General features: G+C 45.7%; 5 protein-coding genes across 5 annotated transcripts; all 5 read right to left on the minus strand.

The window, feature by feature from the left end:
* Positions 1 to 247: 247 nt before the first annotated feature.
* F5147DRAFT_812064 (uncharacterized protein) lies at positions 248 to 1757 on the minus strand (the record flags this gene model as incomplete). Its single annotated transcript, XM_041443466.1, has 11 exons — positions 248 to 287; positions 338 to 339; positions 393 to 424; positions 472 to 571; positions 733 to 747; positions 800 to 819; positions 870 to 902; positions 953 to 1088; positions 1158 to 1166; positions 1556 to 1671; positions 1724 to 1757. 11 exons carry the CDS (start codon positions 1755 to 1757, stop codon positions 248 to 250), a joined length of 537 nt encoding a protein of 178 aa, XP_041289882.1.
* A 645-nt stretch (positions 1758 to 2402) lies between these two features.
* Positions 2403 to 4310, minus strand: F5147DRAFT_746940 (major facilitator superfamily domain-containing protein; the record flags this gene model as incomplete). The annotated part of the gene is made up of 9 exons (XM_041439897.1): positions 2403 to 2604; positions 2666 to 2806; positions 2860 to 2976; positions 3023 to 3400; positions 3449 to 3670; positions 3783 to 3872; positions 3922 to 4029; positions 4077 to 4096; positions 4149 to 4310. The coding sequence occupies 9 exons, from the start codon at positions 4308 to 4310 to the stop codon at positions 2403 to 2405; spliced, it is 1440 nt and encodes a 479-aa protein (XP_041289883.1).
* Positions 4311 to 5303: 993 nt separating this feature from the next.
* On the minus strand, positions 5304 to 7250 carry F5147DRAFT_655207 (uncharacterized protein; the record flags this gene model as incomplete). The annotated part of the gene is made up of 14 exons (XM_041433952.1): positions 5304 to 5453; positions 5572 to 5682; positions 5801 to 5867; positions 5910 to 6175; positions 6229 to 6335; positions 6394 to 6453; positions 6509 to 6510; positions 6561 to 6562; positions 6616 to 6710; positions 6768 to 6834; positions 6958 to 6972; positions 7025 to 7044; positions 7095 to 7163; positions 7226 to 7250. The coding sequence occupies 14 exons, from the start codon at positions 7248 to 7250 to the stop codon at positions 5304 to 5306; spliced, it is 1056 nt and encodes a 351-aa protein (XP_041289884.1).
* A 3025-nt stretch (positions 7251 to 10275) lies between these two features.
* Positions 10276 to 11985, minus strand: F5147DRAFT_776561 (uncharacterized protein; the record flags this gene model as incomplete). Its single annotated transcript, XM_041441870.1, has 12 exons — positions 10276 to 10479; positions 10535 to 10586; positions 10643 to 10880; positions 10932 to 11066; positions 11125 to 11184; positions 11432 to 11445; positions 11503 to 11531; positions 11595 to 11633; positions 11693 to 11707; positions 11760 to 11779; positions 11830 to 11862; positions 11913 to 11985. The coding sequence occupies 12 exons, from the start codon at positions 11983 to 11985 to the stop codon at positions 10276 to 10278; spliced, it is 912 nt and encodes a 303-aa protein (XP_041289885.1).
* Positions 11986 to 14706: 2721 nt separating this feature from the next.
* Positions 14707 to 16375, minus strand: F5147DRAFT_310604 (uncharacterized protein). Its single transcript, XM_041429158.1, has 10 exons — positions 16310 to 16375; positions 16155 to 16260; positions 16063 to 16091; positions 15992 to 16005; positions 15907 to 15942; positions 15687 to 15746; positions 15491 to 15628; positions 15202 to 15436; positions 15094 to 15145; positions 14707 to 15038 (listed from the first exon to the last, which is right to left on the minus strand). The coding sequence occupies exons 2-10, from the start codon at positions 16206 to 16208 to the stop codon at positions 14835 to 14837; spliced, it is 822 nt and encodes a 273-aa protein (XP_041289886.1). The 5' UTR covers positions 16209 to 16260; positions 16310 to 16375; the 3' UTR covers positions 14707 to 14834.
* Between the last annotated feature and the right edge of the window lie 1395 nt (positions 16376 to 17770).

Raw genomic sequence — 17770 nt, forward strand, 5'->3', positions numbered from 1 at the left:
TAGCGCGCACGCAGATGAGCGTCTCAGTTCTGTTCCCAGAGACTGAGACGTGAGTACCCATACCTTAGCTATTCATATACAGACGCTGATGCGACGTAGTACTCTTACCTGCTAGGTACACGTTTTGTCAATACTGAGTTCTGTTCCCAGAGACTGAGACTACTCTTACCTGCTAGATTCTATCCATGCGTGTACCTTCTCCAGACTGTCCCGCCTATTGTGTAGTATATAATATTGCCTGAAACACTCAATTAGCGAACACCAGTATCAAACACTGCGACTTACACCTATTGGCTCGATATAACGAGTCAAGTTCAATGGTTAGAATTTCACTCACCCCTACATATGAGTGTATTCATCAGATTGGAATGTGATAATTGCGTAATACTCACTGCATCTGTGAGTGAGACAAATGGCATCCATTCTGTGTGCCGCCGGTCAGAAGAGTCGAACACAGTGAATGAAACATACCCATAACAATGGCACTAATTGTCAAAGATGAGCTATCAGCACGGTACCAATCTGTTGGTCTCGACACATACACAGAATACAGTATTCCAATATAGCGTATCTAGAACATTTTGGAGTCAGCGCAACGTGCCCACCGTGCTAAAGCACAACATGAGGTACTGACAATCAAATACAGCACACTCATGAGAGACCATCGTTGTCTCTGTCGCGAATTCATTGCATGCTCTTGTTTTCTTCTGATACGGGACTTTTGTCACTCACCCAGATGAGTTCAATCTATGGCGTCATTCTTAGCAAGTTAATTACTCCAACGGTAACATCGATGTACCTCTTGTCCGAGTGTTAAGACTGGAAATATCATTAGAATATCAGCGATTTTCGAACACTGTCTTGCTTACCCCAATCGTATACCACCATGACGCCCGCAGCAACTGCGAAACTACACGTCAACGTTAGATCTAGACATCTTGATGCGACGAACCTATCCAATAGCTTAAACCAATGTTCAAATTTATTATCGGCCACCAACTGGGATCATTTAAGACTATGACCGCCATATTCAAGGATGAGTGTGAGTAAATGGGGAATGTTGGTGGTGTATAACGATAGCATTTACGCTAGATATACCACCGTTCAGCGCTTGTATCACCAAAATTAGCATGGTGGAGATAGATATTTGATCTCACCTGAAGACCCTTGATCAGGTGAAGTAAGCATCAGTGAACCGGTGAAAAATGACAAGGGTATTTGTAGCGGTATATTATTGTAGACCATCACAAAAATCTGCGTAAATCGGCTGCCTATTTTCATATGTGAATGTTTGTTGTTATCGAGGAAAGACTCGCTTGAATGGAACCAACACAACATGAAGCGGCACAGTTTATCAAGGTAAATATGAACCCAGGCTCAGAGGGGGAGGTTGGAATGTGTTCAGGTGAAGGACAGTTCAGCGACGCTGAATAGTGGTGCTGATTTGTGTGATTTGGTCTTCAAGTATTTGGCTGCTAGCGGAGAATAGTATTACAGTGCGATAGCAAGACTGTGCTTGATTACAATAGTCATGGCTACAGTACCAGGGACTCACTGATTTCCTGATGGTAGTCTTTGCTGCGCTACCTTCGGTGTTTGCCGAAAGTCGAGTAATGAACCTAACTACTGTGCGCTCAGTAACCTCAATTGGACTTTGAATTCCTTTGTACGCTACGAAGATACGTATGTTTCCCTCGATAAAAAACTTGGAATGCTAACATACTAGTATCTTCATTGTACATTCCGCTATCGTTCATGTCGTCATCCTAATGTGTAGGATATCATTTCTGGACGCCTGATCTAACCCGACATCTATTCTAGGCTATCCTTCTTTCAAAGACAACTTCCCGCCATCGATATCACCGGTCACTGGCACCCACAAGTCGTATTCCTTATTAGTCGTTGCAATTCAAATTATTGTCGAAATTTCTCCCCGTTTCCCTGCACGCGTGTATGTCTGTGTCTTGGTCATGCTTAGCAGGGGCTCCAACAGAATATCGTGGCTGATCTGCCTAACCCCGCTGATGCATGGATGATGAGACCCAATTATCAGCTCCTTTTCTGGGTACCTCCTGCTTCCCGACATGCATTTTATACTCCTTGGACTTCATCGGTGATATCCTGAGCTTGATTTGAGCCGCATGGCACATGGAACGCACTGGTCGAGTTGCCGAGATGCGTGAGTTCCTAGTCATTTCCGTCCTCGCAGTTGCTAACGTTAATCCTGCTAGCTGCACGTCACAATAATTGTATTGTTTATAATATCGGGCGTACCATTCGATTCTTTGATTACTTGACAATGTTATACCTAGCACAGAACTTGAATTTACGATTGTCCGGATAAACAACAGCGAGTCGGTGTAAGTGGTACTGTCAGAAGCTATCAATATTTCAGTTTTCAACTACACCAGATATCTAAAACCAATCGGATCTCGAAGCTCATTGATATCGTGAACATCCTGCTCATTCCTCTCGATCTGCTCGTTCAATTGCTTCAGATACAAATACATACCACCAAGCATCCCTGTCGACACTCCGAGTGCAACGATGCAGATGGCATAGGAATAACGATATGTCGGGCCCCAGCTCGACGGCCATACGTACCTATGCGAACAGTGCAGTGAATAGTTAGCGAGAGAAAGAGATCGGCGACAACGTCACTGACGCTCCGATAATACCGCCTATCTGCCCCAGTGCGTTCATCAGAGCGATAGCAACGGCGCGCTTTGCAGGTTCTCTGGCGAAAGTGTTGCTGATCCACCCAAAGAGCAGCAAGTATCCACCGATGACTTGAGTCATCAGGAACCTGTATATTTCTGAGTACAAGAGGGACGCCCCACAAATGGCGATACCACTTACAATGAAATATAGCGCGCAGCCTTGTCCATCGTAAATATTGATATGATGAATGCAAGGACGCAGATTGCATTGGAGACCATGAAGCATTTGTAACGCTTTTGCTTCTTGTCAGAGTACCTGGGCCCTGTGAGATGCGACTTCGCGATAGAAATGATTGACTAACCATGTAAGAGCAAATGAGACCACACCCCCGAACACCCACGGAGGAGCGCAAAGCAACAGCGTTACAGTCGTGTCATATCCCAGTGTCGCGCACAGCGTTGGGAAGTAACCGATGAAAGACAGCCCCACTATCTGGAACATAGCTGCAACTGAAAACAACCACACCTTCCGGTCAGACAAGGCATCCCGCAGTCCTTGCATGGTCGTCTGTTTCCCAAGTTCGTCAGCATCATCATAGCCATCTTCTGCAAGGCGAGAGATAGCGAGTTCTCTTTCCTCCGGGGTCAACCACCTGGTGTTGTACGGGAAATCAGGGAGTATGAACATCGCGCAAATCGCGACCGAGATGGTGATGCCGCCTTCAATGTAAAATAACCATCTACAGATCATTCAGCTTCAAGGAGCGATAGAAACGATAGCCACCTGCCTCCATGCAGCTTGACCAATTTTGTCCTGCATACCGTGAAGTATACCAGATGCAAACAGCGATCCGAATGCAGAGCTGAGAAAAATTCCACTAGAAATGAGAGCTATTCTCAATGCGACCTCGTCTCGCTTGTACCATTTAGATACAAGGAATATGACACCGGGGAAGAAGGGAGCTTCAGCAAGGCCAAGAAAGAAGCGGGCGACAACAATCCCAGTAAAACTTGGGTCAAACTATCAGAAACAGGATCTGAACGATGCAAAACAAGGAAGTGTACTTCGTTGTGGTCCCTGAGCATAGTCAGCAGCCATTTTCATGAACGATCAGTGTTAACAAACCTGACAATACTGATATTGTACCCCATGCTAACATACAGCACGGAAGGATGACAGAAGGTCTCCCCAGCCAGTGTAGAAACATGTTCCTGAAGAAAAATTAGGTTCAGCTGCCTCTCGATGAAGGACGAAACTCACCCTGGGACTTGCATTGTAATGTATCCAACAGATAGGATGGACAAAGTTGTGGCGTATTGTTCCCCATGCAGGTGCAGGTCTTTCTCCAAACCTTGTAACCGAGCGTTGCTGTAGATGTCATAAGATTCATGCAAGTACGATGGTATGTCGCGCACCTAATATTAGTTCTGTCAATCTAGGGTGCACAGTGAGTATCAAAATAGAGTTTTTAGAGACCTCAGACTCACGAAGTTCAAGGTATATAAAATCAGTATTATGGACATACGCAAATCAAGCTTCCTCAGCAATCTCCTCTCAAGGTCATCACGAGTATGACAGCGGACACCATCGGGCACGTCATCGATCATGACGACGGTGTCAATCGTTTTTGAATCGCTGAGAGTGGGCATCCTTGAGGGGAGGGGGATAATGCAACATGTGGGGTTGCATCTCTTATCGACACGCGGGAAGAACGGTGCCGATTTGATTACAGCAGGATGTGATGGAATCGTCTACCAACGTCCCACACTAAGGTTGACCGCACCATCGATTGATTATAATAGCAAATCAGGCTGCTCAACGTCAACTTCTAGACCCAATCCTAGCGATTGGCACCGGATCAGCAGCTCTGGTGATTGGTTGGGCCAAATAGTTGTACTGGAGGATGAAGCTGGATGAAGCAACTGGATGACGGAACTGCGTTGCGAGAACGTACCCATCATCCGGCAGAAGCCCTGTGCCAGGGCCAGCGGAGGTAGATGCAAGGAAGTTTGAACATCACATTATGTGACACGAGTGTGACAGTTCAGACCGGACTCGGAGGAGTACTATGACGGGGTAGCATAAAACCAGCTAGAAATTACTAGTATTTTGAGTAATGAAGACGCCTAAGTAGCCATTCGACAGAAAGGGCAAACTATTGGTCTCCCAGGCACACCTTGGTATGTTCTTCTTATGTAAATAGATAAAAACAAAACTTGGAATGCTAAAAAATAGGCGATCTTTCGCTACAGTCGAGCGCATCGATGAGTCCGCAGGATTCATTCCTTCTCCGTGGCCCGAATGAATAGAAATGCATATCAGCCTAATACAGCCAGGTAGGCTTCACACTTCGCAATCACTTCTTCATCATTTCAGTGCAATACTTCGGTAAATATTTCAATACCCAGCATCAAGGACCATGTCAGTTGCTGGACATTGAAACCGCCAGCCTTGCACTCTGAAGAGGATGAAGATGCGCTGCCTCCTCGAGATGCTGGCTACGTATAACATGTGTATGCGTTCTATGCACTCTCGGACCCTGAACCTCCTGAGACCCTGACCTTTGTCTCTACGCACTCTAGGTCTCTGCACTCGCCCCGCACTGGCTCTAGCTCTCCTTTCCTTCCGACTCTACACCCTTCCTAGCCCTGCTCTCCTGCCAACCCCGTCTCCACGAACCCCTGCTCGAGCTCCCCATTGTAACATTCCGCATAATTTCGGCTCACCACTTGGTGCAAGCATATGTGAGTAGCTACCCCGTTCCGGTAGTGATGCCGGTTGACCTGACTAATCTTTCAAATATACTTCGAAACACCATAAATAACACGACAGACCCTCCACCAATTTCTCCTCCCTGTAGACTACTCGGCAAGCATTTCCCTATACAGTACTGCTGGTCGATACATGTACATGCTCCTGGAAGACAATTGAATTCATGCTAGTTTCTGCGTCGGAGTATGCCACGAGTTTGGCGTGGTATTCTCGAACGCTCAGGATGAGACGTGGTCCCAGCACAAATATCTGAATGACCAATAAAATTTGAAAACCAGCATTGATTATCTGAGTTCCAATAGAATTTGAATTCTACCGAAATGATGAGCAGCGTTTACACACAGATGTCAGCGACAGGTCGGCGCACCGTGATTTCTGGAGAGAGATTAGCAAGTTGGAGGCAAGAGACACCAGCAAAGCTAACATGTGCGGAACTTGAGTAGAAAAATATAACCGTGTTCACATTACAAGCTCACCTTGCAAAATAAAGAATGTGAGATTGTATCAGCACTCTGAAACAGTCCCCGATGGTCGATCCCGTGGATGGGCCGAGTCGTCGCAGCTCACGGAAGTGTTTCACAGCAATCCAAACTGAAAGACACAGTGCGAGGACTTCCCAGACAGTGTTGAGCATCCAAACCATTGAATCTTGAAGCTGGACGTCTCCTTTATATACATAACCGCACATATATGTATCGGAGAGTATGAACTCCTCTGGTGTTTGTCCAATGAGAGCCATGTTCTTCAAGTGACCAATTAAAGCTTACCCAGTACAATATTGTGGAATGCTATTACCGTGATCACTCCGCAGGCGATGTTTACAGCCAGGAAGATACTAACAAGGAACACAAGCATCTTTCTAGATCCCTGATACATGGCATACAACCGAGCAATCATGATGACTTGCATCGTGTGTCAGTCAGGTCAATATCACAGAGGTATTGCACCTGGATGACTCACCGCCCAATATGGCGGTCAAGGCCTCATTTGTCCCATTTATTGCGTAGCTCATATTATAACCTGAAACTCTCAATTAGTGAACGCCCTCGCACTAGTATCAAAGACTCCGACTTACACCTATCGAGTCATTATGTTGAGCCAAGTTCAATGGCTGGAATCTCACTCACTCCTACATATGAGTGTATTGATTGGATGGGAATGAGATGGTTGCAGAATACTTACTGCATCTGTCAGCGATACCGATGACGCAAATTCTGTGTGCCGCTGGTCAGAAAAATGGAACACAGCACATATGTGACATGCCCAGAAGATAGATACTAGTTGTCAGAGATGAGCTATTAGCACAGTGCAAAGTTGTTCATCTCGACACATACACAGAATATGGTATTCCAATATAGCGTATCTAGAACATTGGGGAGTCAGCGCAACTTGCCTACCACGCTAACGCACAACATGAGGTACGAACAATCAAGTACAGCACAGTCATGAGAGACCAGCGTTGTCTCTGTCGCGAATTCATTGCATGCTCTTGTTTTCTTCTGATACGGAACTCTTGTCACTCACCCAGATGAGTTCAATCTATGGTACCATTCTTAATGAGATGGCTGCTCCGGCGATGATATCGACGTACCTCTTGTCCGAGTGTCAAGACTGGAAATATCATGAGAATATCATCGATTTTCGAACACTGTCATGCTCACCCCAATCATATACCACCACGACGCCAGCAGCAACTGCCAAACTGCATGTTAACGTTAGATCTGGACATCCTAATGCGACGAACATGTCCAATAGGTGAAAAAAATATTTGAATTGATTGTCGGCCACCAACTGGGATCATTTGAGAAGTAGGTCATGTTCGAGGGAGCGAGTGGGGAATGTCAGTGGTGCATGACGATAGCGTTCGTGCTAGATATACCACCGTTCAGCGCTCAGTGTATCACCACAATCAGCATGATGGAGATGTATCTTTGCTCACGCCTCAAGATCCTTGATCAGGTGAACCGGTGCGAAATCAAACAACAAGCCGGTAATCAAGTGTGAATACGGCCACCAACTGGGATCATTTGAGAATACGGTCATATTCGAGGTATGGGTGTGAGCAAGTGAGGGATGTTTTTGGTGGTGTTTGTATGACCGTTTGGCGCTCCTATCGTCAAAATCAGCATAACGGAGATGTATATTTGATACCGCCTCAAGGCCTTGAAAAGCCCTGGATAATCAAAGTGCAATTTGATTTACAAACCAGTATCACGCATGCGACTACTCGGACACCACTATCTCCAATGTCATTTTCGAAGTGTTCCGTATGAAACCATGTGGCCATCGATCTAACACAGGTATAACCGTGATGTGATCGCAATGAGCATCTGTGTTCTCTTAGCTTCGCTGGCCAAGCTCGAGACTTGCTATCAGCTCCCCTGATTGCTTTCTGTAACAAGGTCGCATTCTGTAGTATGGCCAAAGTCAGAGAAGAAACACAACAGCGCACTCTATTCGGTGGATCCGATCCGAATGCGCTTGATGTGTTGGTGATGCATTGCACTGGCGGATACATCGTGAATCATGCCGTGCGATTGATAACTATTAAAATAAGACGTACAGCCTCAGTCAGTGGCCTTTGCATTTCAGTGATATTTTGCAGTGCCGGCTTGAGTGGGAGCCGGTAAAGGTTGCGAGGCTAAAAGCGAGATCCATCAGATGAGCAAAGAACGCCGTTGTCAGACCTTCATCATGCTGTGCAATTTCATGGGCAGGCTACAAAAGTCGCATCTCGCATCGTAGTCTGATGCTTGTACATGCATAGCCATCGTACAGACATATTTGCTTCAGAATCCTTATTCCAGCTTCACGGCGTGCCAACGATACAAATTTAATCGATGTTCAGAGGAGGTGCTTTGATGGTTGCTGGATGTGTTGCCGTTATAGGCGTGAAATGGCCGCTGTGCTGTTCGAATGAATGGTTTGTGAATAGCTCGATCGATGCACCAAGCAAGCAGTCGGGGGTGAGGAGATAAAATCTTAGTCGTGGTGTAACTGTCTGGGAGGCCCTGTGGTTGCAGGCGCATTGAGGCTTGCTTGCTGAAATTGAACGTTGGCCACCAGCTGTATTCCATCATAAAGACACCAAATGCGTTGCTGGATATGATGATGGTTCAGAGAAAAAATTGGCCGCGTTGAGGCAGGAGGCTCAAGATACACACGATACTGGACATGATGAATGAATAGCAGTGTTTGCAGGCGCGCACCAAACATAGTACAAAAGATACGTCGGGACCTTATCCGAGTTGGCAACATAGTAACGACGTCTAAAAGCTACCTTCGGTGTTTGCCGAGAGTCGACAAATGAACCAACGTTTACTCTGCTCAAACTCTAGACTGTCACAGTGCTCTGCAAGTAATTGGCTACCAGGGGGACCAGAATTGACATGCGCGTGAAGCTCTATTGACAGGCAGTATGCCATCTGAGGGCGGAGTACTAGATGGACTTTCTTTGTACGTCATGAAAATACTCCAAGCCTTCTTACCCCGCTAACCTTCGCTAGCCTCACAGTGTTACATCAAAGTACGTATGGCAGAATATCGCGATCGGCGCCTTACTGATACTCTCCAGGTGCGCTTGATACCTGAAGCTCCGGACCTCTTCTCTACTCCCCACTCAACACCTGTCATCTCCTTGTGGAGAGGGGCCACATCACCGAGGAGACTATTGGCCTGCCAGGCATGCCTTAAACCACACGTGTATGTTCACTCGATCTAGATAAATGGAATGCTAACAAAATCAGCGATCCGATTCTGACGTCATACTTTTACTGGTTCGTGTCGTTGACCTAATGTGCGTCTTCCAGGATTTGTATCATCATCCATACTTTATCTAACCCGGCATCTATTCCAGGCTATCCTTCATTCATCCATCGTGCTTACATTCAGTGTGGGGCTGTATCGATTTATTCATCACGCGTGGTTGTTCATAATCGAACACGTATCCTAATCCCGCCATCGATACACCTCGCGTCTCCATCGATATTACCTAGAATATCCACTCTCCGGAACTTTATTTTCCCCATGCTGCGTGCAATATATAAATATCACCAGTCACTGGCATCCACCGGCACCCTCATTGGTAGTTGCAACAGCTCACGTACGAAACACCACGATACCCTTCAACGTTCCTGCAAAATATCTTCAAAATTGCCCGGTTCCCACATTCTATCAAACACTTCATTCAAGCGATCATTTGCTTGCCCTGGGAGCGACTATGCATGTGTGCATGCATGTATGTGGTTCGGTGCTTGACTCCGATGGTCATGCTTAGCGAGGGCTCCAACAGAACATCGTGGTCGATACCTCATTAGTAGTTGGATAGGTACGTTTGAGGCCTTCTGATTTGAACCTCCGATTTTCTGATTCTCCACTCCCCACTCAGCAGACACCATATCCAAGTTGTCATGCTCATTTGCAATAGAGACGTCCAGTCAAGCCACGAGTCTACGCGATTCATTCATTTCATTCTCCGTAGCCCATCGGATGGGGGAAATTGCATATGTGCACCGATGAGTTATCAGTCATCTGGCTTCACAATTCGCAGTATCTATATGTCCAGACAGTACAACACCAACGCGCAAAATCAGCTTTCAGGGCACTTTCACTGATTTTTGTTGTTGTATTTTATCATCGGTCATCAAGGACCAAGTTGGTTACTGGACGTTCCGGATAATTTCGCCTTACCACTTGGTTCAAGTGCGGGTACTTCGTTCTAGTAGTGATACAACAAGAAATAGATTTGCCTAGACCTTTCAAATATACTATATGTCAAATAAATATCACAATGGATCCTCGATCAGATTTCTTCTCCCTGCAGACCACTCGGCAAGCATCTCCCTACACGGTACTGCTAGTTGATACATGTACATGCTCCTGGAAAACAATCGAATTCATGCTAGTTTCTGCATCGGAGTCGGCCACAAGTTTGGCGTTATATTCTCGAACACTAAGGATGAGGCGTGGTCCCAGCACAAACATCTGCACGGCCAATAAAATTTGAAGAACACCTTGGAGTAACTGAGCTCCAATGGAAACTGAATTCTACAGAAATGATGAGCAGTGGTTGCACGCAGATGTCAGCAACAGGTTAGCGCACCAAGATTTCTGGAGAAAGATTAGCAAGCTGGAGGCACGAGACACCGACAAAGCTATCAGGTGCAGAACTTGAGCAGAAAATATAACCCTTTTCACATTACAAGCTCACCTTGCAAAATAGAGAACGTGAGATTGTATCAGCACTCTGAAACAGTCCCCAATGGTCGATCCTGTCGATGGGCTGAGACGTCGCACCTCACGGAAGTGTTTCACAGCAATATAGACTGAACAACACAGTGCAAGGACCTCCCAAACAGTGTAGAGTATCCAAACCATTGAGAACAGAAGCTGCTCGTTGCCTCCATATCCATAACCGCACACATGTATGCCAGAGAGTATCATCTCCTCTGGTTTTTGTCCAATGAGCTGTGTTCTTCAAGTCAACAAGTAAAGCTTACCTGATACGGCATACTTGAGGTCTATTGCCGAGATCACTCCGCAGGCAATGTTAACAGCCAGAAACATGATAACAAGGAAGATGAGCATCGTTCTAGATCCCTGATACATGGCATACAACCGAGCAATCATGATGACTTGCATCGTGTGTAAGTCAGGTCAATATCACAGAGGTATTGCACCTGGGTAACTTACCGCCCAACATGGCAGTCAAGGCCACATTTGTGCCATTTAGTGCGTAGTCCGTGATAGTGCCTAAAATTCGCAATTAGTGAACGCCCTCGCACTAATATCAAAGACTCTGACTTACACCTATTGAGTCATTATGTTGAGCCAAGTTCAATGGCTGGAATCTCACTTACCCCTACATATGAATGTGTTGACTTGACTGGATAGGAATGAGATGGCTGCAGAATACTCACTGCATCTGTCAACGATACAAATGGCATAATTTCTGTGTCTCGCCGGTCAGAAAATGGAACACAGCGCATATTAGACATACCCAGAAGATAGATACTAATTGTCAGAGATGAGCTATTAGCACAGTGCAAAGTTGTTGATATCAACACATACACAGAATATGGTATTCCAATATAGCGTATCTAGAATATTTTGGAGTCAGCACAAGTTGCCCAGCACGCTAAAGCACAACATGAGGTACTGACAATCAAATACAGCACGGTCATGAGAGACCAGCGTTGTCTCTGCCGCCAATTAATTGCATTCTCTTATTTTCTTCTGATATGGGACTCTTGTCACTCACCCAGATGAGTTCAATCTATGACGCCATTCTTAGCGAGTTGGCTGCTCCGGCAATAACAGCGACGTACCTCTTGTCCGAGTGTTAAGACTGGAAATACCATGAGAATATCAGCGATTTCCCAACACTGTCCTGCTTACCCCAATCATATACCACCACGACACCGGCGGCAGCTGCAAAATCGCAAGTCAACGTTAGATCTAGACATCTTGATGCGACAAACCTGTCCAATAGCTATAAAAAATATTTGAAATGATTTGCGGCCACCAACTGGGATCATCTGAGACGAAAGTCATGTTCGAGGGATGGGTGAGCGAGTGGGGAATGTCAGTGGTGTATAACGATAGTGTTCGTGCTACATATATGTCACCGTTCAACGTTCAGCCCTCGTATCACCGAGATCAGCATGATGGTGATGCATTGGATATTTGATATGGCCCCAAGACCCTTGATTAAAAGGGTGGGAAATCGAACAAAAAGCCGGCAATCAAAGTAGATTTTGATTTCCAGACTACTTCAAACACCAGCAAATTGCAGTCGTTGGTGATGTCAGCAACTTATTTCCAACGCGATTTTTGGGGTATTTTCGCTGTAGCCTGTAAGCTTGCAAAAATTGAGGAGTTCGCTATAAAATCATGCAGTCATCGATCTAAGACAGGTCAGAGTGTGATAGGTGTGAAACAAGTATGTACTCACTCTTCGGCATCGCTGGCAGAGCCCGAGGCGTAACGGCCCTCTCATAATGGAACAAAGTTCATCCTGTGGTATAGCATTAGAGAACTCGGATCCGAAACTGTGACAGAGAAGCTTAATGATTGTACAGCCTCATCTCGATAGCATTCCTGCTAGAGTGAAATCCGTAAGCCCAGCAACTAGCTAACTTACGGACAAAACCCTGACCGCTGAGACCCCGAAATTGCCTTAGAACCCCTACTCGGATCCAACATCCACCTCGTGGACAACTTCCTGGCATTGTAGATCTAAGGCAGGTGATACAAGTGTTGTCGCCATAAGCGCCAGCTGTCACGGTGTCACGGTTTTGCAAATAAACGGTTTGTGAACAACGAATCACAGTTTGAATTGACGAATCGCTACTAACCAAGCCTCACGATATAACTCATCTCGCCAATCCCTCAGGCTTCAGCTCATCCTCGTTCGACATGCCACAACTCAATTTCATTTCGGGGTGTCTTCTCTACAGACTTCCGATCTGATAATGCCTGCCCATGTGCACCCACGCTAATCTGTATATTCCAATATGGAGTTTGTACCCCAAAAGAATTGGTACGGGTGTTGGAGACGGCTTATTTAGGGTGTCTGCTTTTGACCGGCTGTAAGTTGTTTACCCTGTTCCGCTACTACTCTCGATGACATATGCTGGGCTGACCATCGACATCAGTGCTCATGCGTCCGCTGTCCTCGAGCATAGCACCGTTACACTCTCACATATCGCAAGTACTCTCGGTCCTTCATCCTCCTTTCACCTTATCTCGTATCTGGGCCTCCTCACAGCACCATCAGACTTAGAGTCACGTACGTACATTCACTCTCTGTTTTTCTTGTGGAGAGTCGACGTAATGATTATTCTTCTAGCCTCCCTGCGCACAAAGAGGTGCTTGTAGTGCTGGCCTTTGCATTTATCGTCCATACGTTCCCCAATCTTGAACATTCCTCCCCTTCCCTGATGCAAGATTCGCTTAATCATTGGTCCACATTCAGACCTATACTTGCCCTAACCACACCCAAGAACGATCAGCTCATTTGTCATGTATTCCAACGCTCGAGGTAAGCATCTCTACAAACTTTTCTCTAGGATATGCTCTGACTCCCTGCGACCCACTTGTCGTCCCCTCGTAGTTCATCTGTACGGACAGCCCAGATAGACGATAAGGAAACGGTGGTTGTAATGAAGAACCGTTCCTTTATCAGTCATCTAGGCTTCTGCGAAGAATCTTCATTTCCAAAAACAGAATTTTCTCCTCATCTTCCATTCGCTAGTGTCCACTGACTGGTCCAGATAGATGAGCTAGACCGTTGCGTGCCCAGCTGTCTACTCTTTGACACGCTGCCTAGAGTGCCCGTGATCAATTGATCAGCCACCTGGGCTTCCATGGATTGCGCCTCCTTCGTTCTTCGTGATCAAAAAGCTGATACGCACTACTTTCCGCAAGTAGGTAATTCTAGTATATCAGCTGTCCAGGTTCATGCGCTACCTGGGTGAGCAGATAACGACTTGTTGAAGTGATGTATACTTTCAAGTGGTTATCTCTTCGCTCCAGGGCGACTCTGATCGATACAAACGGATGTATTTTATGCATGTGAGTATCTCGTTTGGTGCTTTACTTCGACGATCATACTACTTGGCAGGATGGAAACAGATCGTTGCAAAGGCCCTAATATAAATCTGCTCTGACTTTTGTGTGTATGCATCCCAGAATCTTGTGGTCGATACCTTACCGACACTTTAACAGGTACACTCACCATGCTCGATGTCCTTGCCACAGGCATTCGTGATATACGCCATCAGTTTCTTTTTCAAAACCGATCACACTCAGTATCGTTGAATTTTACTTGACACAAACGATCATCTATTTCAGCGATGCGTTAGTCCATGCTAATAGCAACGTTCACAATTAACTTGAGGCCTTCTGACTTGAAAGTCCGAATCTCTGATTCTCCGTCCCGACTGAGCAGACCTCATCTCCTTGGCTTATTCGTAACAGTTGAGCCATGCATCCGCGCGATTCTTTCATTTTCATTCCCCATGGGCCGGATGGATGAAAATGCATCTCAGACTCATGAACTATCAGCCATCTGGACTTCCTGATTCCCGGTCACTTCATTATCATCTGTGTGCTCAAGCGGCAGAACTCTGCAAACGTGTAGAATCTGCTAACTATGCAATTTATGCTAATTCTCGTTGTATTTCAGTGTCGGGCATCAAGGATTGAGTTGGCTGTTCGACGTTCCGAATAATTTGATGCATTGAATGTAGGTGGGCAGTTCACTGAGTTCCAGTAGTAATACAACAATAAATAGATTTGCCTAGACGGTCGACTTTTTAAATATACTTCAAAACACCATATGTTACATCAATACCGCGACGAATCTTCAACCAAATTTCTCCTCCTCGGCAAGTATGTTCCTACACAGTACTGCTAGTCGATATATGTACACGCTCCTGGAAAACAATCGAATTCATGCTAGTTTCTGCATCGGAATCGGCCACAAGTTTGGCGTTGTATTCTCGAACGCTAAGGATGAGGCGTGGTCCTAGCACAAACATCTGCACGATCAATAAAATTTTAAGAGCACCGGGGATTATCTGAGCTTGAACAGAATCTGAATTCTACAGAAACAACGAGTAGTGGTTACACGCAGATTTCAGCGACAGGTCAGCGCACCTGGAGCTCTGGAGAGAGATAAGTAAACTGGAGGCAAGAGACACAAACAAAGCTAACATGCGCGGAACTTCAGTGGAAAAGATCGCCCCATTCGAATTACAAGCTCACCTTGCAAAATAAAGCACGTGATATTGTATCAGCACTTTGAAACAGTCCCCGATGGTCGATCCTGTCGTCGATTCGAGTCGTCGCAGGTCACGGAAGTGTTTTACAGCAATCCAGAGTGAAAGACACAGTGTGAGGACCTCCCAAACGATGTAGATAATCCAATTCATTGAGGGCAGAAGCTCGACGTCCCCCTGATATTCGTAATAACATATATACGTGTTGGATGATAGTGTCACTTCGAGTGTTTGTCCAATGAGCTGTGTGCCCCAAGTCAACAAGTAAGGCTCACCCCATGAAGTTTGCTCAGTTAGCAATATTGCCATGATTACTCCGGAGGCGATGTTAACAACCAAGAAGATAGTAACAAGGAAGATGAGCATCTTTCTAGATCTCTGATACATTGCATGTAAGCGAGCAATCATGATGACTTGCGTCACGTTTCAGTCGAGTTAATATCACTGAGGTATTGCGGCTGGGCAGCTCACCACCCAACATAACATATACGAGCATATTTGTCGCATTTATTGTGTAGCTCATATTGTTACCTGAAACACCCAATTAGTAAACACCTTCGCAAGTACTAATATCAAACAGTCCGACTCACACCTATTGAGTCATTATATTGAGCCAAGTTCGATTCAGAATTTCACTCACCCCTACATATGAGTGTATTCATTGGATAGTAATGAGATAGTTGCGGAATACTCACTGCATCTGTCAGCGTGCCAAATGGCACAGGTTCTGTGTGCCGCTGGTGAGAAAAAACGAACACAACGCATATGAGACATACCCGGAACATCGGTACTAATTGTCAGAGGTGAACTGTTAGCACGGTGCCAAGTTGTTGGCCTCGACACGTACATAGCATATGGTATTCCCATATAGCGTATCTAGAACATTGAGCAATCAGCACAACTCACCAAACACGATACAACACAACATGAGGTACGAACAATCAAATACAACACAGTCATGAGAGACCAGCGTTGCTTCTGTCGCGAATTCATTGTATTCTCCTGTTTTTCTTCTGATCTTGTTACTCACCCAGATTAGTTCAATCTATGACATTCTTAGTGAGATGGCTGCTCCGGCAATAACACCGACATACCTCTTGCCCGAGTGTTAGAACTGGAAATATCATGAGAATATCACCGGTTTTCGAACACTGTCCTGCTCACCCCAATCATATACAACCACGGCGCTGGTGGCAACTGCGAAACCGTAAGTCAATGCCAGATCAAGACATCTTCAAGCGACCAACTTGTCCAATAGCTGAAGAAAAAGTTTGAATTGTTTAACAGCCACAAGCTGGGATTGTTCGAGATTACGGTCATATTCGTGGATGAGTGTGAGCGAATGAGGAATGTCAGTGGTGTATGACGATAGCGTTGGTGCTAGATATACCACCGTTCAGCGCTTGCCAATCGCCAAATTTAGCATGATGGAAGATAGATATTGATCCCGCCTCAAGATTCTTGATCGGGTGAAGTAGTAAGTATTGCGGTGCGAAATCAAGCAAAAAGAGGAAGCCCTCGATAATCAAAGTAAACCCGCAGTTTGATTTGCAAACCAGTATTATGACGCAACTAGTACACGGACGCCGAGAAAGGCTATTGACGTTCAGGTGTTCCGTATGGAACCGTGTAGCCATCGACCTAACACAGGTCTAAGCGTGACGTTGATCGTAACAAGCATCAGGGTCTCGCTGGCAAAAGCTGGAGACTTACTAACAGCTCCCAAAACTGCTGTTTGCCAGCAATGTCGCATTCCATTTTGTCACATGGCACCGACAGCAGCGCAGTATATTCGGTGCATCTGATAGTACGCTTGATGAGATGGTGACCAGTGATGTATATCACTGGTGGATACACCATCCATACTAGATCGAAAGAGAAGTCGCACATGAGAGAAAATAAGTCTATAACACGTAAGAAGCCCTGATTTCTGATTGTACATGATCGTTGATGACCCAGGGTGCAAGCATGAAGCCCACCAGCTGCTCTGCCGCAGGTGCACCTGCTGGAGGCAGATTACCTTTGGGAACATCTCTGCTCCATCTTGCTCCATCTCTTGCAACGTGCTGCCGAGTTTAATCGTGCGACCAACCTGTCCAACAGCTGAGGAAAAGGTTTAGATCGTCGAACAGCCACCGACTGCGATCATTTGAGACTAGTACGGTCATATTCGAGGGATAAGTGTGGGAAAATAGGGAATGTTAGTGATGTATAACGATAGCATTAGTGCTAGATATACCACCATTCAGCGCTTGTATCGCCAAAATTAGCATAGTAGAGATGGATATTTGATCCCGCCCCGAGACCCTTGATCAGGTGAAGTAAGTATTGTGGTGCGAAATCAAACCCTCGATAATCAAAGTAGAGTTTGATTGCAAACCAGTATTACACACGCGACTACTTGAACCAGGAAAGTTCCAGTAGTTGATGGTGTCTGCCACTTGTTTCCAACGCGATTTTGTTTTTGCTGCAAATTTGCAAAAATCAAGGAGTTCCTTGTGAAAACATGTAGTCATTGATCTAACACTGGTCTAAGCGTGATGTGATTGAATGAA

Source organism: Suillus discolor (genome assembly GCF_016758755.1).
Source record: "Suillus discolor strain FC423 chromosome Unknown F5147scaffold_50, whole genome shotgun sequence".
NCBI classification, from domain to species: domain Eukaryota; kingdom Fungi; phylum Basidiomycota; class Agaricomycetes; order Boletales; family Suillaceae; genus Suillus; species Suillus discolor.